Raw genomic sequence first — 25,522 nt, forward strand, 5'->3', positions numbered from 1 at the left:
CCTCAGCCCCCTAAGCTGCTGCAGGCTGAGCTTCGCCCACCCCCCATGCCACTGCTCTGAGGCACCATGAAGAGTAATAAATGACCATTTCTTAATGACAGGCAATGTCACACATGGAGCTACACAAAACTTGTCAGCTATGCTACCACTTTCTTTTCTCTTTCCCATTCATAACCCTATTGTGACCCAGACGCTTCTTGGCAAAGAGTCCCCGGTTCTTTGCAAAGCACTCTCACCTCAGACCAGACAAATTCCCTGCACCAAACAAGTCTTACAGGATATTTATCCATAAATAACATATAACAGGTAAGGTATCTGCAGAAAGCTCATAACTTGCCAAGATGCATAATCTATGTGAGTTGTACATACAAGTAAATTTAAGGATTAATGTATTTATATTGAAAGTAAGCTTTATGGATTTGGAATAGAAATTGGTCACCAGGGATAATATCCATTTAGCCCGGGGGATAATGGCCCATTTGAGTTGGGGGGGGCAGCTGTCATGCCGCCCTGTTTAGCCAGTGATGCAATGTAAGGCTCAATTGTGTAGCCATGCCCAATTCCAAGTTTTTCAATAGAAAACCATCAGAGGTAACTGCAAACAGTCAAACTACTTGAAGGTAAAAAAGAAACGTTGCACCAAGATGTGTAGTGAGAGATTTTGCCTCAGTTGTTCGAATTACCTTAAATGAAGGTTTGCAGAAAAACCTCGGGAGGGGGTTTAAAATCGGAAAAATTATAATTCTCTTAGTTGGACAATTATAGAGTGGTAATAGACTCCCCCTTGGAATGCTTACAAGAGTAATTAGTTTTAAAATTTAAGCTTTTATTAGATGGAAGTTAATAATAGTTTAAATATAGAAAATCCAGTAATGGCAGCTATAGGGATGATGCGGTGGAAGATTCCATTCTAAGAAACATAGGGGTCCATTACCTATGAGGAAATTACATTTCCTATGACGCAATGGTCAATTCCATTTTCCAGTAGGCTAAACAGGAAGTAGTTAGGGGTCACCCACAGGTCATCTGAAAAACCCCATAGGAATACATAGGGCCATAGGAGTGTATAGGGATTATGCAATCAGGAGACAGTATTGCATCATTTCCGGATGATGTAATAGAAGCATGGTATTGCATCACTTCCTGTGGGGAATGACTCAGTAAAATCCCATAGAGATACATGAGACTTCCTGTCACAGGTAGATACACATGACTGGGCGTGGCAAAAATAGCATATGCTAATCTCTGGAGGCTGATTGGCTGATCTTGAGTGACCAAACAGTATATAAAGGCGACAGCCAATAGGCTAAACCCTGTAGTTGGATAGGGACCTTGGAAGAGAGAAGAAGCTGCAAACACCTGCAAGGAAGAAACCATCTGCATGAGGCAACAGCAGCAGCAGCAGCAATAGTACTCTACAAAGAAGAAGCTGCATGAAGAAGAGCTACGTGAGCAGCAGCAGCACCAGCAACCACAGAATTCCAAGGTTGTCATGGACAATGGCTGCTCCAGCAACCAGCCAGCAGGGGGCTGCAGCAGCAGCTACCCCAGCAGCCACGCAGGCTTCCATATCTGCCACCAGCAGGCAGCATTTACCTCCAGAGTAGCCAGAAGCAGTCACAACAGCAGCCAGTGACTCACCATCAGCAGCAGCAGACAACACTCTCTAAGTTTGACAGATCAGAAGGACCAAAGATGGTTTCAGAGGGATTTTGAGAAAGCCCTTGTAAGTCTAATCTTCCCTTATTTATTATCTGAGAGCTTATGGGTTTCGTTTGTAAATAAAGATCGGTGTCTGTGGTCTGAGTGAGATCTTCTCCTACCCATCTAGTAACCAGTCAGCCAGCACTTACTAGATGTTTAGTATTAAGTGTTGATTGTTTATTGTTATATGTTAAAGAGTGTTAAGTATATGGTTATAGAGTCTACCTTTTCATTGCCACGCTGCTTATCCTTATATCTATCTCTATTCTTTTATTGTAACCACTCATTTCTAAATAAATAGTATTTTTGATTTCGAAAATTACTGCTTGTGTGCCTATTCTTGACCAGAGAGCTGTATCCGTGTCATTTCAAGGATCAGCAAGACTAGCTTGCTCTGGGTCAGAGATAAGCATGCTGGTAATATCCTGGAAATTCCAAGGTCACAACCTTGGTTACTGGTTTAGATAAATGAAAGGTTAAGGTTTTAAACTAAAGGCAGTGTAGTTGGGTAATATAATTGGTTCAATATAATTGAATACAAATCTTCCGGTAACAGATGGGGGGTTGCCCTGTCAGAGAACAGAAACAAAAGGCTGTTTTCAGTATATCACAGGGGAGGGAGAAGCACTCTGTATCCATTCATTGAGGAAAACCCCTTGTAGAGTTTGGATCCTGGTTCATAAGAAACCAGCCAGCTCTGCAACAGACTGAACTTTGGGGCAGGGGTCTACTTTATTGGATAGAAAAGGTAACTGTTGATGAACATAGAGTCAGGTTTGCGTTTTAGGATTTTGTTGTATATTATAACCATTTGTTTCCATTGCGCTCTCTTGTTTCTAGTTAAATCTTTATTGATTCTTTCTTAAACAGACATACTTTGATTTATCATAAGTGCTCAGTGGTTTACAGGACCAGTGGTTTAGGGTAAAACTGATTAACAGAGCTACCCTGCACCTTTGAGTGCAGAGGATTTGGAATTTCTGTGAATACCCAATGTCAGGGGTGGATATCAAGGGAAACAATTCAAGGGGGGTCAGAGACTGGGGTGCACCTAGTGTTAACGTGCAAGGCAAAGTTAGGGCTGGCATAGCCCAGAGGAGAGTGCTTGAAAGACTGATGGTATTAGGGAGCTGACACCCAGCTACAACAAGAAAAAACAACCTTGTGCTGGATGCAGGGGGTAACAAGGTGACACTGTCCTTGGTGCCCTGAGAACCATCACAGCTACCCACACCTTACTTGTAAAATAAATTAACAGTCCACCAAAGACTTGGTCAAACAGGTTTCTCATGATTCATCACACCTAGGCTCTGGTAGATTGTTGAAGGGAGCATGTTCCAGAAGCTTGGACCCTCATTTGAGAACATACTGCTACCAGCGCCAGAGAACTGAACCCCAGAAATGGAGCAAAAAGACCGCAGTACATTTTTATTTCTTGTGACAGCACATCAGAAAACGAGGTGCTCTCTTTCAAAATGAAACCATTCATAACAAAATTACTCCAATTGCACATAGAAGAGACTAGGCAATCAGTGCAACAATGGCATTATGTGCACATACAAGATCTTATTCTCTTCTCATCACAGTATTATTTCTATATAACTCCAATTACTACAGTGGTGTTCCTGTTGATTTATAGCAATGTAAGGGAGAGTCAGGTCCATAACATCTTGCTGCATTAAAAAAAAGACAGGTTGGTGCATGCTGCATTTGCTGACGCTACCTGTGCTCTGCGTGGGTAGCCTCAAATAGAGTGCATTACAATAATCTAGTTTTGCGGCATGGATCACTGTGGTGAGCTCCACATCAGAAAAGAAAAGAAATGTTGCAACCTCTAGGGCTAGTAGTAGATGAGGAAAACCCACTGACACATAAAGCTAAAAAACAGTAATAGAGCTAAAATGTCTCAAAGATTAAAACATGAAATGGCTAAGGTGGTTTAGAAACCTTTATCAGAAGGCCTATAAGCATCAATTCCATCTTATCTACCCTAAGCCAACACCCAGCCAGTGTCAAACAGCTGGGATACAGAAATTACAGTGGCAGGATTTGATGAAACCACGAAAAAGAGCCAAGATGTCCATAGTGGCTGATTTGGGACTAGAATACAGGAGTCTTGACTTAAAGCTAAACAATCTATCCCCTAAATTAGTTATTATTAGATGATAACATAAATTGTATGTAAACCTCTTTCCATTTAAATTAAATACTCGTCTGAATACCTCAATTAAAGGGTTTTAAGGGCACCATTGCACTATTCCACAATATGCTTTTCTGAAATATTGGCTGACTAAGTACTTGGTTTCACCATTACAACGTGATTAAATGTTTTGCCAGTAACAAACTCAATACACTGAAGGTGTGGCAGTGCATCTATTACCAGAAATCCAGTTAAAATAATTACCACAGTTCTCAGTCAGTTCAATTTCAGAACAAACAGAACTCTGAAGTCAAAGGATGACCCAAGCTATTTCATGTGAACATTACATAGGTTTCCATTGCTGGGTCTTCCTGCCTCATCATCAGTGCTGTTTATGAAACTTCTCCCAGAGGGAATTTTTATGACACAATGAGAGAAACAAGAGAAAAAGGCAACTAGAAAATATGCTAGGACAATGCATTCGTTCACCAAACTATGTTCTCCTACCAGTCCAGATGATCCTGGCAGCTTCACTCACTCCGCTGCTCTACACACACACACTTTTCCAATCATACTTCACCATCACAGAGAGGAAAAAAAACTTTCCAAGAAGTATTTTTTTCCTGCAGGTATTTTACTCCCTGAGGAGGCTTTCTCTCTTTGAATCCTGTATGGACTAGTTGTTTCCAGCTGGAAAGGAGCTGTTCATTTCTTTCTTGTCTGGGTTGGAGTTAGCTGAGAGAGGTAGCTCTCGAAGCCCACCCCCTCGTCCCTGGCTGGATAAGAGAGACTGTCACTCGCAGACAGGAGCCAGGGCAGACAAAGGGGTATTTGTACAGCACCTCCCTTCAGCCCTCCCTCTCCTCATCTCCTTTAGCTCCAACTCTCAACTTGTACATTTAAAAAGATACAGCTGCCAAGAAAGTGAGAGAGAGAGAGAAGCAAAAGAGAAAGGTATGTCTTGCTCCTGCAATTATCCTCATTTATTTGTTCCCCTTCGTGCTAGTTACAGGATGCAAAGCTAGATAAATTACATGTGATGAATGGCATGTGCAGGAGGCACTTTGGGAAGGTTGACATTCACTGTGAGCAAATGATGTGTTGCAGGACAGATGTGCGGAGATAAATCCAGTTTAATTTATTCAGCGAAAGAAAAAAAACAATACTTTTTAACATGTTACTCTTCTTTATGAACTTGGATGTCACCACAGTTCATAGTAAGTTTTCCACTAACAACCACTATTTTCATGCATTCAACATTATTGCAAAAACTGGTGGATGTGAAGAGAAGTGTTTTCACAATGAGCTGCTGTCTGTAGGGAAACTAAATGGGTCTTCATGAAAACCCAATTCCTGGAAAAAAAAACATGGTATTGATGGGTTTTACAAAGAGGTAATTCATTGAATTCATCCTCAGTGGAGTAGCTGCTGTCCTTACCATGGTTCACAATGTACTGACTGTTCCGGCAAAAGTCGGGTTTTTTGGTTTTTGTTTTGTTTTTTTTAATTTTGAGAAATGCTTCTTCAAACTTATTTAATTCTAAAACTCACACATATGTCATATATCAAGTGATACCCCAATTCTGCAGATGTTGTTTAATGATTTCCAAAGGCTGCATCTAACAAGTCGCAAGTCTGAACAGTAAATGTCATCAGTTCAGCCTTTTGAAGGTATTTTGGACTAGGGAAGTTTGACAGATGACTGCTAAATGATGTGAAGGGAATTTTGCATTTTGAATGGTGTTGCTAACAGAGTTACTTTTAACTCTTGAACTGTACACCCATTGTGAAGATATCTAAATATATTATCTGCATAGTAATAAAACTATTATTGCACTTTGAACTTAATTGATTAGTCTGTTAATGTAGGATATACCTCCTGTATGACTGTAAAGGACCATACGAAGACAGAGAACCATTTACAATGAAGTATCTTTCATTTTCAAGATGAAGCAGCTAGAGACGCTATAGAATTCTTGACATAACTATAAATATGTGTACATTTAAAGTTCAGTACATATATAAGCTTACACATTTGTTTCCAAATATGAAAGTCCGAGAAACTGATTTAAAGGAAAAGATATCGAACTAAATTTTTAGTTTCATTCACTCACACTTTTCCTTATTTCTATTGCCTACCCATACCACTAGTGCTCATTACTGACAGCAGCTGCTTGCATGGGACTTACAGCAGTATTAATATTCTCAAGAAACATAGCTCTGTTTATCTTGGCCATTGAGGCAGAGAATTAAAAAAAAATCGCCCTGTGTATCTAACCATTCCAAAAAATATGCAGTGCCAAATTGCCAGGCAAAACAAGAATTTAGGAACTTCACTGTTAACTTTAGCAATGATTCCTCACTCATCAGGGAATCTTCCCGTCAAACTGTCTATTTTCCAGTCATACAGAAAACTAAAGCTATTTTTGTGACACTGAAATTGTTTCCCTGTCTTAACTTCTTTCACCAATGTCATGTCAAATACAATGGAGTATTTTATCAAAAAGGACCTATGCAAATGTGGGCAGTTTGCTTCAAATCCTTTCAGGAGATTTTATCCCTGTTGGAACTTGAAACTGAATAGTCTTGATAGATTGCACCTATTGGAGCTTCATGTGATTGACATTGGTGCCTTTTAATGAGGTAGGAAACAGACGTATCGCAGAAAGAAAGGTTACTTACTGATAACTCTTCAACTCAACCGTGTGAAATGTGTTCAGCAGATTTCACTGGCTGGATAGGTGTCAATGCAATTTTATCTGCACTTGGTGATGGCAGAGAAAACTTGAGTATCTATATTTTGTAAAATGCGCGCACACACACACACCCCACATACCTATTCTCACACACACACACACACACACACACACACACACTCTACATGCAGCAACTCTTCATCAGCTATGCAACTTTCCACCTTCATGGGTACCTCAACAGTACTAGTTTAACAGCATAAGGAAAGAGGTCATACCACTAGTTGGTGAGTCAGAGGGTATTCCATATATTGCGCTGTATAGAAGCTCCGCCAAGCCACTACCATCTCTTCCCTTATCTCCACACGGTAGAGTGCTGTATTGACAAAGCTATAGCCTCCATGATCTTGGACACTCCCTGTGACAGTGTACCCCATAAGGCTTTATGGGGGGTGTATGCTTATAAATGTATGTATGACATAACTGGAATATGTTTTGTGCTGCCTGTAATATATCTCCGTAAAGATAATGGTCTACTATATCTATTCATCCTATCTGTACTGTGATAGACCCAGGCCAGTTGGGTACAGCAGAATAGCAGAAGGCAGATATACTGGCCACTGGATTAACAGTTTTCTGTTCCCTGACTGACCAGAGCAGGGGCTGCTCCAGGCTAATGAGAACATCTGACTCCAATTAACCTGCAAAGAGTCAGGTGAGGCTATTAAGCTAATGTGACCACCTGACTCTAATTAAGGCCCCGCTGATACTATAAAAAGGGCTCACTCCAGTCAGGCAGAGGAGAGGAAGTGTGGCTGAAGGACTGGTTAATGAAGACACCCTCAAGTTATTGATAAGGGAGCCCTAAGGTAAGGGAGAAGCAGGAGAGCTGTGGGGAAGTGGCCTAGGGAAATGTAACAACTCTGGCAGTGAAAGGTTGGCTGCCAACAGCTGCTACCATTAGGGTCCCTGGGCCGGAACCCGGAGTAGAGGGCAGGCCTGGGTTCCCCCCAACCCACCACTACAGGAACACCTCCTGGGAGGGGAAGTCAGGCCCTTGTCAGGACAGGAGGCTAAACTGTTCTAAAACAAGCCCTAGGGACAACAGAGACTGTGGGAGTTCTCTCACCAACCTCCTTGCTGGCTTATGATGAAAAGGGCTCAGTAGACTGTAACCCTGGCCCTAGAGAGAGAAGGGCTACGTGGAGGGTCACAGAGAGCCACTGAGGCTACCATATACTGCCTAGAAGCGCAGGACCCACGGGGACAAGGTCTGAGCTCTGCCACAGTATACATATATCATTTTCTACTTGCGGTTAAGAATATGGGCTGTATATTGCTTGGTTTCTAAGTAAGCTTTGTGAGGCATTTGATCAGTTTCTTTAGGAAGGAATTTGCAAGGTTAAGTACCTGATCAGGAAGCACTTGGGGAACAATGCATCTTGGAATGCTCCAATCCACATAAGAAGTCTTCCTGGAGACATACAAGATACCATGTGGACAATGGCTTTGGCCTGTAAAGACTGAGTCATGCAGGGACATGTGACTTGCCCAGGTGACTCCAGAACTCCATCTTGGAGCTGGACTTTGCATAGGAGGGGGGTCTCCACCCACAAGAGAGAGTCTATTTAAACTTGTGGGAGACCCCTCCATTTTGTCTTCAGCTGGCTAAGGAAGGAGCCTCTCCACCCCCCCCAGGATACTTGAAGGGAACTGGAACAAAGGACAGTAACTCCAGGGGGTGTGAGTGATTGCTGGACCCAGGCTAAAAGGAGATTAGCCTGTAAAAGGGAGCATTCTGGAACTGGTGAGGAACTTATCTGTATTTAGTTTGATTACACATAGATTTGCGCATTTTATTTTATTTTACTTGGTGACTTACTTTGTTCTATCTGTTACTACTTGGAACCACTTAAATCCTATTCTCTGCATTTAATAAAATCACTTTTTCCTTATTATTTAACTCAGAGTATGTGTTAATACCTGGGGGAGCAAACAACTGTGCATATCTCTCTATCAGTGTTATAGAGGGCGAACAATTTATGAGTTTACCCTGTATAAGCATTATGCAGGGTAAAACAGATTTATTTGGGTTTAGACCCCATTGGGAGTTTAGCATCTGAGTGCTAAAGACAAGCACACTTCTGTGAGCTGTTTTCAGGTAAACTTGCAGCTTTGGGGCAAGTTATTTAGACCCTGGGTCTGTGTTGGAGCAGACGGGAGTGTCTGGCTCAGCAAGATAGGGTGCTGGAGTCCTGAGCTGGCAGGGAAAACAGGACCAGGGGTAGTCTTGGTACATCAGGTGGCAGCTCCCAAGGGGGTTTCTGTGATCCAACCCGTCACACTCCCCTTTGCAGTTTTCAATCTGAAAATAGCATTTCCTCCAGGACAAACCTTTTTTGAAGGAAGCTCTTTGATTATGAGTTTTATGTAAATTAATATCTGTGAAAATAGAAAGAGCATTTAAAGAGGACACACTTCGGTGCAAGAGAAACAATGGGTAAACGTTTGAATACTAGACATACCAGACAGGTTATAAAATAAATAAAATGAATTGTCATGCAACGCCAGTGCCCTCTAGTCCACTATTCTGTCTACAGTTGTTCAGGAGATTATGACCTTTCCTGAATGATGCTGAACTTGTCACAGTTATCCATGTCAGACTCCTCTCTATGCATTATTATAACACACTGTTAAGGGATGGCTTTGTAGGCCATTAGCTGATGCAGGCCCTTCCGCACACTTCTGCTTTATATTCTGAACAGGCTGCCAGTTCAGTTCTGGGTGCAATTGAAGATGTAGTTATCTTTGAAATTTTAAAAGATCTGGGACCGATTTACCTGAGATCTCTTGCCATGTGTCCTGTGGCAGTTGAGAGCCAGTAAGGCATTCTTGATACCCATACCTGGAAGCGCGAGCCAACATTCCTGGATCAGCAACAGGGTATTTTCAGTTGAGGTCCGTGGCCTTTGGAACCTGCTATCTTTAGCAGTCTAGAGACAGAGTCTGACAGAGTTTAGGACACAGCATAAGGATTTCTTTAAAAAGTTAGTCATACTTTTAACAAATCTACAAAATAAATTATTTTTGAGTTGCATGCTGTCATAAGGACCTAATTTTCACTCAGGATTTGGTCTAACTTTCTACAGGGGCAATTTTGCACAACATATAACAGACTAATGTACCTGACTTAAAATGGGTGGCCAAACAGCAAGTGTGAAAAATCAGGACAGAGGGTGGAGGGTAATAGGAGCCTATATAAGAAAAAGACCCAAAAATCAGGACTGTCCCTATAAAATCTGGACATCTGGTCACCCTAGACTTACAGACACAAATAGTTCAGTAGTTAAAGATCTATTTGTGCCTGCAATTTATAACAGATACAAAATATGGCACAACTAGTTACATTGGGACTAGAAAAACAGAGGCCAACTTTGAAAATCGGGTCCCATATTTTTTTAGGTGTAGTACCATCCAGTATCATCACCTTTAAGCATGATTATATATTCAATGAAAAAAACTTGTACTACTTTGAGACTGCCCTTCGTGTTAACCAGGGTAGAATGTGTCCACACCTTTCCTCCTTAGACTATAAACTCATTTAAGCAGGATTCACTTATGTACTGTTTAGTGCTGGGGAAACTGATTTAAAATAAAAACTATCCTACAAACATACACCATACTTGAGTCCAAAATCTAACTTTAGGCAAAGGTGGGTCAATGTTTACCTTCTTTGAAGGAAAGAGGAATTTATTATTATTTGGCACATTGGCTAGAACAAGTGAAAATAATGCAATCTTTTAAATATTAGACATGGTCCCTGAGGTCTAATGAGCACATTTTATAAATTAAAAGAATAATTAAGTTGGGCTACTCCTTAAGATAAATGTGCATGCAAAAATTCATGTAAACCAGAAAAATAGTTCATTGAATGTCACATCTGTAACAAAGATAAATAAGCATTTGCTTTTATTTTAACTAAGCATACCTGTAGCGGGGTGGTCACCCCACTCATGCCCTGAAGGGCTTAAAACAGCCCTAGAAGAGGGGTGGGATGGGGGAAAAGGCAAGGCTGATTGGGGGGAAAGCAACCACGGGTGGGGCCATGCCCCAATCAGGCCATGGCTGGTCCTATAAGAGGGCTGAGGGACAGAGACTGGGGAGAAAAAACACACTGTCTCTCTAGCCTATTGAGAGAGAAGGATCTGGCTGCCTGGGAAGTTGAGGAGGGTACCTAGGGTGAAGCAGCGCTGGGGAAGGGCAGAGGGAGCTGAGGAGCTCCAGCCTAGCAAAACCCCAGGCTGCAGGCCTAGTTAAAGGCCTGCAAAAGGTACTGGGGCTGCAGAAAGGCAGCCCAGAGCTAGGCAGAGGCAGCTGGTCCAACCCCCCTTGCCGATGGTGAGTGGTTTACAGACTGCAGTCTGCCCCAGGGAGTGGGGGCTAGACGATGACTGGTAGTAGCCACTGAAGCGAGGTGGGGATAGGGGGTAGGGCTTCCCCTGGGAGGGGAGACCCAGACAGAGGAGGTACTGCAGTTGGCAGAACCCCTGGACAAAGGGCATCGGGGTCTGGGAGGGACATGGGGTCAGCGGCAGGCGAGACATCAGCCGGCAGAGGGTGCTCTGGAGCTGGAAAAGAGCTAATTCCCTGGACAACCAGCAGGAGATGCCACGCGGCTGAGTTGTCACCCTGCCACAGTACCCATAACAAAACATATAAAGCTTTTAAACCAAATTTTTTTGTACATAATGTTAGCATAAGCATGTGTGTTAGTGTAAAAGACCAGAATAATGAGGTGCCCATGAGTAGTATTAAACTAATAATGCCAGTTTTAACCCTATAATGTTAGTGTTTTTTCTAAATGGGCTTAAGACTCCAGAAACTGATTTTCTTAGGCAGTTATATCTCTGTTGTTTTGTGTAGATAATTTGTCAAAATGGGTGAAGGATTGGAAGAGCAGCAGGGTGGAAATATCAATGTAACTGTCTATGAAAATTAATTGAATCAAGTACATGGTAAAGTAGTATGTGTGTCCGACAATGTTTTGTGTTTTAACATGTGGTCCTTCTCTGAAAAGTGACTAAAAAATGGCATGGCAGGGTTACATGTTTAAGTGATTTCCATATCAAACATGCTTCGTTTACAAAAGACTTCCCCTCCCCCGCCCAGCCTGCTATCAATCCTGCAACCTCGACCTGAGATCGGAGAGTCAAAATGGGTTTTTCCTTGATCATCATAATCATACATTATAAATATTCTAGAGGTCAAATTGTATCCCCATTTGTCCCACAGTATTCAGGTTATGCATTCAATTCTCCAGCTTAGGTGACCAGACAGCAAATGTGAAAAATCGGGACGGGGGTGAGGAGTAATAGGACCCTATATAAGACCCAAAAATTGGGACTGTCCCTATAAAATCGGGACATCTGGTCACCCTACTCCAGCTGCATGAGAGCCTAGAATCCAGCTCATAGTCTCTTAGCTGAGTTGGGTCTATAATGTTAAGACCAAAAAGCAACAAAATCTTATTTGACTGTAGAGCAGATATAAGTAGGAATACATACAAGAATCAAATCCGTTGAATGAAAAGATGCAGTATTTACCTGGGCTGGTTATCAGAGTAGAGTCACTCTTTAAATCTAGAGAGGGATTGGAATGTTTGTATCAAGCTAAAAGAAATGTAAACAAACATTGTCTCTCTACCCTTCAGTATTCTGCAGGGAAAAACCAAGCTGAGCCACAGCTCAGATCCTGGCCTAATTTACAAATGAATGCAAGTTGGGTGCTCTTCTCCAACTCCCTCTGTGTAACATGTTCATGGAAGGGCTGGATTAGAATAGCAGGCAGTTTTGGAAGTCAGGACAGAGGTGCACTGTTAGTGCTGTGACAAGCCTGAACTCCCTCCGCTATGCTTGGTCCTTCACTTTCTTGAAAAGTAAAACCAGTCACATCCAGAAGTCTGTAGTTGAACTAAGTCAACAAAATTTCCCCTTTCCCTTCTGCACTTAGGACCAAAGAATCCCATGCACTGCTCCAGGCTGGGGACTGACTGGCTAAGTGGCAGTTCAGCAGAAAAGGACCAGGAGATTACAGTAGATGAGAAGCTGGATATGAGTCAACAGTGTGCCCTTGTTGCCAAGAAGGCTAACGGCATATTGGACTGCATTAGTAGGAGCATTGCCAGCAGATCGAGGGAAGTGATTATTCCCTTCTATTCGGCACTGGTGAGGCCACAGCTGGAGTATTGTGTCCAGTTTTGGGACCCCACTACAGAAAGGATGTGGACAAATTGGAGAGAGTCCAGCGGAGGGCAACAGAAATTATTAGGGGGCTGGGGCACCTGACTTATGAGGAGAAGCTGAGGGAACTGGGCTTATTTAGTCTGCAGAAGAGAAGAGTGAAGGGAGATTTGATAGCAGCCTTCAACTACCTGAAGGGGGGTTTCAAAGAGGATGGGGCTAGGCTGTTCGCAGTGGTGGCAGATGACAGAACAAGGAGCAATGGTCAGGCCCTCTCAGAGGTCCAGAGACGCCCAGGCCACTTCCAGCTTTTGAGGCCCCTAGTCATAATAAAAATAAAAAATGACAACACATGAAAACAAAATAAGGCACCAAAAAAAGAGTGAGATATAATTTGAATATTTTTTTTTATTTAACAAATGCTTTTCTAGCCTCTCTCTGTACAAATGCACTAATTATTGAGGAAAAAATCTAGCTTTCATGCAATGTCACAGTTGATATTAAGCATGGAGAACCCATTCAAATGCTCTTGTCCCATAGTTGAACAGTGATAGATCGTCACCTGCTTCAACACATTGAAGGTGCGTTCACCAGGCAAACTGACAAAAATATGCAATGCAATTGTGATAATAGGAAACACCCCAGAGAGACAAAGTTTGAGTATTTCTTGAAGCAATTCCTTTGGCTTGCAATCCAATTTAAAGTTCATGGAATATATTTGTTTGAGGAAGATGACCTTGTCACTGAGGTCTTGAGATTTCTTTGTTGTACTGTTGCTGAAAGTGTTCAGCTGCAGAAAGTAGATCTTCATTACTTAGTCTGTTGAACTGCAAAAGAAACCCCAAAAAGTACAAATTAGTCAGTGACTCAAATCAACAAATAAGATCTGATTGAATATAGTCAGTGATGACAAGGAAGACACTGACCCTATAATGCTGCTCAGCATCGGATTCAGTAGGTAAGTAGTGATTGGTGGAGAACTCAGCTGAAATGCCAATATTCTGTGCTACTAATTTGGATTCAGTCAGGATCACATCCTATTGTCCACAAATCTGTTGACTGTCATTGATAAGACTGTCAATGTTATCCCTCTCAACATCAAGTGTAGCATTGCGTGCTTCAAATACCAGATTAGTTTAGTGGATCATTTTAAGTAGCTTCATCCACAAAGATGACATCAGAATAAATTCAAATTTGGACGTGTGCTTCTGAATAGACTGAAGTTCGGTTCGAGCCTGTGCAGTGAGATTCACACAAATGCTTAATGGTACACAAATGCTGAAAAGACTTAAAACAAAGGAATACTAATTAAGAACACAAAATGAAACAGTCAGACAGGTTATTATCCTTATCACTGAATCAAAACTCAAGCACACAAGGTATAATATAACAGTCTGAGCTGAAGACAAAAGGGATGACATTGTGTGTGTGTGTGTGTGTGTGTGTGTGTGTATAAACACAGTCATGGATACAGACAGAGGGATAATGTCCAAAAATTACAAACGTGTGTCCTCACGAAACTCACTGTACAAGATAGTCCTCTCAAATTTTCACTTTGAATCTGGGCCTATAGACTACGAAAGCCTATAATGATGGCCAGGCTACCAAGCTAGGGCTCAACCAACCAGTCACCTCTTTTAGCTACCATATGAAGATGATAACGAGGAATTCTCATACATAAATAATTCCTAAGGGATTACACTACGAAATTAGGTTGAATTTATAGAAGCCTGTTTTATAGAAATTGGTTTTATACAGTTGATTGTATGTGTCCCCACATAAAATGCTCTAAGTGCATTAAGTCGGCGGACCGCATCCACAGTACCGAGGCTAGCGTCGACTTCCGGAGCGTTGCACTGTGGGTAGCTATCCCACAGTTCCCGCAGTCTCCGCCGCCCATTGGAATTCTGGGTTGAGATCCCAATGCCTGATGATGCAAAAACAGTGTCGAGAGGGGGTTCTGGGTACATGTCGTCAGGCCCCTCCCCCTCCGTCAGAGCAACGGCAGACAATCAATTTGCACCTTTTTACCTGGGTTACCTGTGCAGACAACATACCACTGCAAGCATGGAGCCCGCTCAGCTCACCATCACCATATGTCATCTGGGTGCCGGCAGACGTGGTACTGCATTGCTACACAGCAGCAGCTAATTGCCTTTTTGCAGTAGCCGGTACAGTATGATTGGTAGCCGTCATCATCGTATTCCTCAGTGAGTTCGGTCAGAGGTACCTGGGCAGACATGTTTCGTCTCCTGGAGACTCAGTCCTGCCGGCAGTCCCATTGAACCATCTTGACTATGATGGCTAGCAATCATAATAAAGCATCTTCAGCCAAGCACCCAGAAGATGCCGATGGCGATCAGTCATGCTGCAGCGTCTGCTGCCAGCCTAAGATGTAAAAGCTAGATGGACCAGATTTGTTCTGTATTCATTTGCTTCCCCCTCCCACCGTGAAATCAACGGCCTGCTAAACCCAGGGTTTCGAGTTCAATCTTTGGGGGGGGCCATTCTGTGTGACAGTTGTTTGTGTTTCTCACTGATGCACAGCCACCTTTGTTGATTTTAATTCCCTGTAAGCCATGTCGTCACTCGCCCCTCCCTCCCTCCGTCAGACAATAGTTTCGCACCTTTTTTCAGCCCAGACACCATAGCACTGGGATCATGGAGCCTGCTCAGATCACCGCGGCAATTATGAGCACTATGAACACCACGCACATTGTCCTGGAGTATATGCAGAGCCAGAACATGCCAAAGCAAAACCAGGCGAGGAGGCAATTGCAGCGTGGCGATGAGAGCGATGAGGAAATTGACATGGACATAGACCTCTCACAAAGTACGGGCCCCAGCAATGTGCAAATCATGGTGTTACTGGGGCAGGTTCATGCCGTGGAATGCCAATTCTGGGCCCAGGAAACAAGCACAGACTGGTGGGACCGCATCGTGTTGCAGGTGTGAGATGATTCCCAGTGGCTGCAAAACTTTCGCATGTGTAAGGGCACTTTCATGCAACTTTGTGACTTGATTTCCCCTGCCTTGAAGCGCCAGAATACCAGGATGAGAGCAGCCCTCACAGTTGAGAAGCGAGTGTCCATAGACCTGTGGAAGCTTGCAACGCCAGACAGCTACCGGTCAGTCGGGAATCAATTTGGAGTGGACAAATCTACTGTGGGGGCTGCTGTGATCGACGTTGCCAGGGCAATCCAAGACCTGCTGATATCAAGGGTAGTGACTCTGGGAAACATGCAGGCCATAGTGTATGGCTTTGCTGCAATGGGATTCCCAAACTGTGGTGGGGCGATAGATGGAACCCATATCCCTGTCTTGTCACCGGAGCACCAAGCCACCGAGTACATAAACTGCAAGGGGTACTTTTCAATGCTGCTGCAAGCCCTGGTGGATCACAAGGGACGTTTCACTAACATCAGCGTGGGATGGCCATTTAAAATGGGTTTGCAATGTAAAAGGAGGGGCTGCGGTTTCCGGGGTAACATGCAGCACAAACCCAACTACCCCCCCCCCACACACCCAATTCTCTGGGATGATCACTTCACCCCTCCCCCTCACCGCGTGGCTAACAGCAGGGAACATTTCTGTTCAGCCGAGCAGGAATAGGCACCTCTGAATATCCCCTTAATAAAATCGCCCCATTTCAACCAGGTGACCGTGAATGATATCATTCTCCTGAGGATAACAAAGAGATATAAGGAATGCATGTTGTCTGCATGCCAGCAAACACTGGGACCATATGCTGCCATGCTTTGTTATGCAATGATTCCAGACTATGTGCTACTGGCCTGGCGTGGTAAAGTGTCCTACCATGGCGGATGGGATAAGGCAGCCCTCCCCAGAAACCTTTTGCAAAGGCTTTGGGAGTACATGAAGGAGAGCTTTCTGGAGATGTCCCTGGAGGATTTCCGCTCCATCCCCATACACGTTAACAGACTTTTCCAGTAGCTGTACTGGCCGCGATTGCCAGGGCAAATTAATCATTAATCATTAAACACACTTGCTTTTAAACCATGTGTAATATTTACAAAGGTACACTCACCAGAGGTCCCTTGTGCGCCCTCAGGATCTAGGAGCATGCCTTGGGTGAGTTTAGGGGTTACTGGTTCCAGGTCCAGGGTGATTAAACATATCCTGGCTGTTGGGGAAACCGGTTTCTCCGCTTCCTTGCTGTGAGCGGTCTTCACTGTCTTCATCGTCATCTTCCTCGTATCCCGAACCCGGTTCCCTGTTGCGTGATTCTCCATTGATGGAGTCAAAGCACACGGTTGGGGTAGTTGTGGCTGCACCCCCTAGCATGGCATGCAGCTCCGCATAGAAGCAGCATGTCTGCGGCTCTGCCCCGGACCTTCCGTTTGTCTCTCTGGCTTTGTGGTAGGCTTGCCTTAACTCCTTAATTTTCACGCGGCACTGCTGTGTGTCCCTGTTATGGCCTCTGTCCTTCATGGCCTTTGAGACTTTTTCTAATATTTTGTCATTTCATTTACTGCTATGGAATTCAGCTAGCACTGCTTCGTCTCCCCATAGGGCGAGCAGATCCCGTACCTCCCGTTCGGTCAATGCTTGAGCTCTTTTGCGATCCTGGGACTCCATCACGGTTACCTGTGCTGATGAGCTCTGCATGGTCACCTGTGCTCTCCACGCTGGGCAAACAGGAAATGAAATTCAAAAGTTCGCGGGGCTTTTCCTGTCTACCTGGTCAGTGCATCTGAGTTGAGAGTGCTGTCCAGAGCGGTCACAATGAAGCACTGTGAGATAGCTCCCGGAGGCCAATAACGTCGAATTCCATCCACACTACCCCAAATCCAACCCACAAAGGCCGATTTTAGTGCTAATCCCCTCGTTGGAGGTGAAGTAAAGAAACCGGTTTAAAGGGCCCCTTAAGTCGAAAAAAAGGGCTTCGTCGTGTGGACGTGTCCAGGCTTAATTCGATTTAACGCTGCTAAATTCGACCTAAACTCATAGTGTAGACCAGGCCTTAGTCAACTAGACATAAACTATAAAGACACTTAATGTAACAAAAACAACAAGGAGTCTGGTGGCACCTTAAAGACTAACAGATTTATTTGGGCATAAGCTTTCGTGAGTAAAAACCTCACTTCTTAATGTAACAGTTCTCTACATTTCAACATGCACTTGATCCAGCACCAGCCACTAGTAGTGCTTTGTTAATATAATCAGCTGATCTGAGACAACACGTTCATCACAGTCTAATCTTGTGCCATCAGAACCGATATATTTTTATTGGTATTTATGAACATTTTTAACTCTTTAATATGTCAAAATCTATATCAGTTAACCAAAAAATTGTCTCTTGCCAAATCACATCTCTTATTTGCTTAAATTTGCAGCTCTAAACAGAGACTCACATTTTGGTCCGATAGGGATGTGCATAAAAACAAGTTGTGAAACTTATCAAATGCCAAAAAATTAAAAAGGGTCTACATTTGAGGCCCTCTTTGAGCTTGAGGCCCAGGCCAAATGGCCCTCCTGACCCCCTCTCCCCCGTGATTGGCTCTGGCAATGGTCTCAAGTTGCAGTGGGGGAGGTCTAGGTTGGATATTAGGAAACACTATTTCACTAGGAGGGTGGTGAAGCACTGGAATGGGTTACCTAGGGAGGTGGTGGAATCTCCATCCTTAGAGGTTTTTAAGGACCAGCTTGACAACGCCCTGGCTGGGATGATTTAGTTGGGGTTAGTCCTGCTTTGAGCAGGGGATTGGACTAGATGACCTCCTGAAGTCTCTTCCAATCCTAATCTTCTATGATTCTATTATAATACATTTAGTAGGTTATGCTAGCATGTAATTTCTACCACATTTGGGAGAAATAGGTAGAATAATCTTACTAATCTATTAGAATTCTTTGACTGTGTCAACAAACATGTGGACAAGAGGGATCCAGTGGACAGTGTACTTAGATTTCCAGAAAGCCTTTGACAAGGTCCCTCACCAAAGGCTTTTATGTAAATTAAGCTGCCATGGGATAAAAGGGAAGGTCCTTTCATGGATTGAGAACTGGTTAAAAGACAGGGAACAAAGGGTAGGAATTAATGGTAAATTCTCAGAATGGAGAGGGGTAACTAGTGGTGTTCCCCAAGGGTCAGTCCTCGGACCGATCCTATTCAACTTATTCATAAATGATCTGGAGAAAGGGGTAAACAGTGAGGTGGCAAAGTTTGCAGATGATACTAAACTGCTAAAGATACTTAAGTCCAAAGCAGACTGTGAAGAACTTCAAAATGATCTCACAAAACTAAGTGATTGGGCCACAAAATGGCAAAAGAAATTTCATGTGAATAAATGTAAAGTAATGCATATTGGAAAAAATAACCCCAACTATACATACAATATGATGGGGGCTGTAGCAGGGTGGCTACCCTGCTCCTGCCTGAGGGGTTTAAAACAGCCCTGGCAGAGGGCTGGGGCAAAGGGAAAAGCTCCTGGGCTGATTGGGGAAGTAGCCACAGCTGGGCCATGCCCCAATCAGGCCCCAGCTGGCCTGTATAAGAAGGCTGGGAGCCAGGAGCTCAAGAGTCTCTCTCTGAATGCAGAGAAAGAAGGGCCTGGCTGCAGGGAGAGAGACAGGGTACCTGAGTGGAGCAGGGCTAGGGAAAAGCTGAGGAGCTGGGGAACTCCAGCCTGGATAGCCCCAGGCTGTGGCCTGGTAATAGGCCAAGGGGTACTGGGGGTTGCAGAGGGCAGCCCAGGGCTAGGCCAAGGCAGCAGGTCTGAACCCAACCTTGCCGATGATGAGTGGCCTATACTGCAGTCTGCCCCAGAGAGTGGGGGCTAACTGGTGACTGGTTGTGGCCTTATCCTGAGGTGAGGTGGGGTTAGTGGGTGGGGGTTCCCCTGGGAGGGGAGACCTAGTGTGTGTGGGTGCTGCCAGGGGGCAGCACCCAGAGCAAGGGGCACCGGGGTCCTGGGAGGGACACAGGAGCCTGAGTACAGAGGACAGGTGGATCACTGGCCTGCAGAGGGTGCTCCAGAGGCTGGAGAGCTAATTCCCTGGATGACCAGCAGGAGGTGCCGCAGGGGTGAGTCCGGATACTCTTACAGGGGCTAATTTAGCTACAACAAGTTAGGAAAGAGATCTTGGAGTCATTGTGGAGAGTTCTCTGAAAATGTCCATGAAGTGTGCAGAGGCGGTCAAGAAAGCAAACAGGATGTTAGGAATCATTAAAAAGGGGATGGAGAATAAGACTGAGAATATATTATTGCCCTTACATAAATCGATGGTATGCCCTCATCTCGAATACTGCGTACAGATGTGGTCTCCTCATCTCAAAAAATATACTGGCACTAGAAAAGGTTCAGAAAAGAGCAACTAAAATGATTAAGGGTTTGGAACGGGTCCCATATGAGGAGAGATTAAAGAGGCTAGGACTCTTCCTCTTGGAAAAGAGGAGACTAAGGGGGGATATGATAGAGGTATATAAAATCATGAGTGATGTGGAGAAAGTGGATAAGGAAAAGTTATTTACTTATTCCCATAATACAAGAACTAGGGGTCACCAAATGAAATTAATAGGCAGCAGGTTTAAAACAAATAAAAGGAAGTTCTTCTTCACGCAGCGCACAGTCAACTTGTGAAACTCCTTACGTGAGGAGGTTGTGAAGGCTAGAACTATAACAGAGTTTAAAAGAGAACTGGATAAATTCATGGAGGTTAAGTCCATTAATGGCTATTAGCCAGGATGGGTAAGGAATGGTGTCCCTAGCCTCTGTCTGTCAGAGGATGGAGATGGATGGCAGGAGGGAGATCACTTGATCATTGCCTGTTAGGTTCACTCCCTCTGGGGCACCTGGCATCGGCCACTGTCGGTAGATAGGATACTGGGCTAGATGGACCTTTGGTCTGACCCGGTACGGCCTTTCTTATGTAATAAGAATGAAACAACTTCAGTAGAGTCATCATAATTTTGTAATGATTTAAAAGAGCCAAAAAGCATCAAGAAACTGGGGAAATGTATCTGAACATTTCCACACTGCTTTGTTAACATTATTATGCTCCAAACATATACAACTACATGAAAGTAGACATTCATACCAGTGAGCTGGTCTAATTCTCTCAAAGCAATTTCCTGAAGGAGAAAAGCAAAAGAAACATCAAAACTACCAGCAATAAAAGGCTCAATTCATGAGAAATAAGAATAGGATGCAGAGAGGGCAGTGAAAGTTAACTCCACAACAGTGAAGCAGCAATACCTTCTATCTCCTGGGAAATAATCCTCTCCAGCACAGTGGTCCAACTCCCAAAAATCCTCAGGATAAATTGAAGCTAGAGAAATGAATTAAGCAACCTGCACAAAAACTGATCTATTCAGCATCAATACATGTCTAATGTGCCTCTTTTCTCATTAGCACTCCTGTCAAAAGCAAGCTTTGGAATGATGAAAATGAAGATTCTATCAGCTCTTGTTTTGCTGAGCATGCTGCTTGGTACTAACATGATGCCTTTCAGTCGACTTTCTTGTTACAAGAAAGTGCTAAAAGATCGCAACTGTCACAGCATCCCAGAAGGTGTGGCCAGTCTTCGACGCATTGATGGAAATCTTCAAGACCACTTCTGGGAAGGGCAAAGTTGTGAGATGATCTGTTACTGCAATTTTAGCGAATTACTCTGCTGCCCAAAGTAAGGCAACTTTCTGTTACATAGAATTTTAAATGTTTCTATGGATTTAAACAAGTGCTCATTACATTTCACTGTAGTATAGACTACTACTTAAGGGACCAGCTTTCGTTTCAAAGAAATGAAATATTTTATCAAGCTTAGAAGTTAGACCAAGATTTGGCCACTTTCTTATTTCATTTGCTTTTTTTAAAGTAAAGGGGAAGATTGACATTGTGTTTGCTTAAAGTATTAAATCACACATCCCACTACAGACCTGATGTAACATTATTTACTTCAGTGAGCTTATAGTAGGCTGAATTTTGCCCCTTGTTCTTTACTTACTTGACCCAGGACATATAAAAATTGGGCTCTTTGAACTAATCCCTTGATTTTTTTTTCATCCAATAATTTCAGCACCCATTAGTGAAGACCAGTTTTTCAAAAGAGATGAGAAAGACCTAAGGTTCTTGCTGCATGGTAAAATATGTCATTGCCTCTGTATATATTAGTTGGTGCAGATATTTCATCTAAATAAGTTGAACTACTGCAAGAGAGACATTTACAATAAAAAGTCTGCAGAAAAGTGAATGGGGAAAAAAACTGAATTGAAAAGCATTCAGAAGTTACCTAAAAACCCCAACACTTCCCCCACCTCTACTTCTAGTATCATAGACAGTGTTGCACATTAACAATGAAGGATAGTGACAAATACTCCCAATGTTCATTAGCAGATCTTGTTGGAAAAACTCTAGTGGAACAATTCAGTCAAAATCTAAATGATTTGTGAAATCATGTCAATTTCAGGGAAAAATTCTGACAATGTCCAAACATGTTACCTCACCATTTTTGGAATTAAACATTTTACTTTTTTGTTTGTTTTAAAATTACTTTGTTTCAAAATCTTTATTTTGTATACTATATAATAAAAATTTAAAAAGCCAAAATGGAAACAATTTTCCCCATGAAATTTCTTTTTGGAGAATGTCAGTTTTCAGACTCCCCCTCCCCCCAATTCTGAATGAAGCCAAATTTCAAAGTCCTTTATTACATAGAATTTCCATCCTCCACTCAGCTCTATTCATTAGGTTTATAATGGCATATTTTCCCCTATACTACCCTATCCAATTTCATTGCTTTGTAAGAGTAGGTCCTAACAAATATTTATTTCATTCAACGTTAAAGACCACACCCTTTGCTCCAGGTGCTCTAGAATAACTAAAACCCACAAAGAATAAAATCATATTAGCCTGTCCTTACTATGCCACAGTAACCTGAATGATCCCTGCACTGATCACCTGTATTTCTCAACTCACCCTCTCCTGAAATGTCCTAAAGAGGAGCTTTTCAGCATGTCTGAAGGGTTAATAAAATCAGGCTATGTGGGAATGAATTCCAAAGTCCCTCTGCCAGCAACCCACTTCCTTTTAAACTAGGCGGCATGGTTTAACAGCAACTTTCATAAATAAGAGCAACTTTTCATATTTCCCATTCCCTCCCAAATCACTGCAGGTACCTAGATAAGGCACAGTATTTGCTTGCTAACTCACAACAAGTCTTCAAAATCTTAAATAAAGAAAGCTTTTACGAGACTACAATACAAAAGATCTCTTTGCATACCACAAAAGACCCTCATCTTGGAGTTCAGTACAAAAGCCTCACTTAACTGTGTATGTGCACATTTTCTATGCATCTTTTTTAGAATTTCTCAATAAAACTGAAATTATGCCACCAGGATGAAGTCCTAGCCCCACTGTGGTGCTTGGCAGTTTTGCCATTGACTTCAGTGGAACGAGGATTTCCACTTGTGAGAAGTTTAGTTTCTACTGCCACTGAAGCTTGTGCACTTCTTCGGGTTTGTATTTAAACACAAACCAAAACAGCAAAGCAGTTGTAGATGGGTTTCATTTTAGAGTTTCCGATAATTTATGATGACCTTAAAACTGAAATACCTGATAATTTCTTTCAGAGGTATTTTCTTTGGACCAAAGATCTCTTTTGTCATCCCTTGCAACAATCAATGAGCATCATGTGTACCAGTGAGAAGACACACACAGGACTTCACAACAGGAGATAAACAATGTTGTCATAGAAAATCTATTCCTTTCTACAGCACTAGAGTGCAGAGCTTTACTGTACCAAGTAGTATACGTTTCCCTTTCTGTATGTAGAAGTAACCATGGTTTGAAGCTTTAATGGTAAAGCTCTCCTTTCTAACTTGGTAGCTACATTAGTTTTCATTAGAAGGATTTAAGAAGGGTGCAGTAGAACCTCCTTAATTCATTGTGCAACCCAGACAGTCTCAAAAGATCTGGTGTTGTCATTCCACCTCTCAAAGATTTAGGGTCAAATTTTCAGCTGCTATAAGGCAGTATAACGCCTCACTACACTGTTTTACTCCCATTGAAGCCCTTAGCAGCAGTTCACTGTACTGCAATTTCATATCAATAAGTCTTCATTACTTTAACAAAAAGTAACATTGAAATCAGTGGGAGCTGCTGTGCGTTCAGCACTTTTGAAAATCAGGTCACTTTATTTAGGTGCCTAAATAAGGTTTGAGGACCCTAACTTTTTACATCTGTTTTTGAATATCTTGGTCTAAAAAGCTTGTTAATCCCCTTGAAGTCAATAGCAAGACTCCCACTAGCTTCCATGGAAACACAATTGGACTCTAAATTCACAAAATAGTTATTCATAATGGGGGCCTTATTTAAAGTCCTCTTTGCACTTTTGGTGTTTAGTACCCAGCTGCTATAATGTATATATTCAGTAAAACAGCTACTGGTGATGAGCCTGATCCAATATCTTTGGAAGACAATGGGCCCTGATTCAGGCCTCGTTTGAACTATAGCACATCTCAGTAGTAACTTTAAAATGCTAGTTCCGTATCTTTAATATAGCCCTTTAGGAAAAGACAGGTATATAATTAGACACAGAGACTAGCATTCTAAGCATGTACACCAATGAAAGCTGTATGCCATAAGTATTAAATGTTTCTTTTAACATATGGTAATTCCTAGAGCTACCAAGTTAATCAGATGGAAAAGTGTGAAAATATCTAGTGCAAAATATGAAACTTTAATATAGCTATCTTGTGCTAGTCTTTTTCAATGACACTTTCTGCAGTAGTCATTTTATGTAAATTACATAGCATTAAAAAAAATCACTATTGCCTAATAGACAACCATACTTCACTTACATGACAACTTTGTATCAAATACAAAATATGTTCAGAAACTTTGCTGTCTATAACGGTTGGATGATTGTAATCTTGTACCTAGTTGGTCTGAGTGTTTGCTGGACCATATGCAAATGATAATAAATGTGTATTCAATTAATCAATTATGTTTATTAAGTGACTTGCACCAAATAGTTTCACAATGACCAGTTGCAGGACAGATGCAATTTTTTAGAAAGTCTGAGTTTACCTGTCCCTCATTCACTGGTTTTCCCACAGCCTGATCAAACTATGCAAAAAAGCCCTGAGCAGAGTCCAGAGACAAACTGTTAATCTCTGCAGATACAAATAAGACCTGCTGAAACCAAGGGATGTCTGGAAAGCTTGAAGGCCTTGTCCTGCCATCTATCAGCAAGGTGTGGAGAGACAAGCTTTCTCCTTCCTCTTCCAGCTTCTACCTGAATTACACTATGCTTGCCTCTGCTGCTCACAACTTTCCAAAGCAGTAGCAGCAGAACTGACAATTGTCACCTTCACACAGCATTCTGAATGTGACAGTAAAATTGACCAGTTCAGTGAAATTCACCAATTTCCTTCTTCTACTGCTGGTTGGGGAAGGCTCTGCAAGCTGCAGATTCAAAAAGACAGCACCACATCTTCTCTCATGCAGGAGGTTATAATTGCCACAGTATTAAGAACCAGAAACAATGTTTTGTTTTTTAAGAACAGAAGCTTAAGACTGGAAGTTTAGTTTCTGTTAAAACTTAGGCTTTTGGCTCCCTCTTGCACCAAGGAAAGTTTCCACTCACCCGTCAAGTATCCAAGAGGATATTTCAAGCCCTGTCATGTGTAATATGATTAAAATGCAATAGAAGCTTAAATACATCCACATTTTGGGCATCCTACTTATCTTACTGAATTTAACTTACTCTATTTCCATCAGTAGGAT

The 25,522-nt window shown here is 42.5% G+C and overlaps 1 protein-coding gene across 1 annotated transcript; it reads left to right on the forward strand.

Moving 5' to 3' along the window:
• The first annotated feature begins 4,691 nt into the window (after nt 1–4,691).
• Nucleotides 4,692–24,733, forward strand: SCRG1 (stimulator of chondrogenesis 1). The gene is made up of 3 exons (XM_054030373.1): nt 4,692–4,798; nt 21,149–21,419; nt 23,365–24,733. The coding sequence occupies exons 2-3, from the start codon at nt 21,175–21,177 to the stop codon at nt 23,417–23,419; spliced, it is 300 nt and encodes a 99-aa protein (XP_053886348.1). The 5' UTR covers nt 4,692–4,798; nt 21,149–21,174; the 3' UTR covers nt 23,420–24,733.
• The last annotated feature ends 789 nt before the right edge of the window (nt 24,734–25,522 follow it).

This window comes from Malaclemys terrapin, chromosome 5 (genome assembly GCF_027887155.1).
Source record: "Malaclemys terrapin pileata isolate rMalTer1 chromosome 5, rMalTer1.hap1, whole genome shotgun sequence".
NCBI classification, from domain to species: domain Eukaryota; kingdom Metazoa; phylum Chordata; order Testudines; family Emydidae; genus Malaclemys; species Malaclemys terrapin.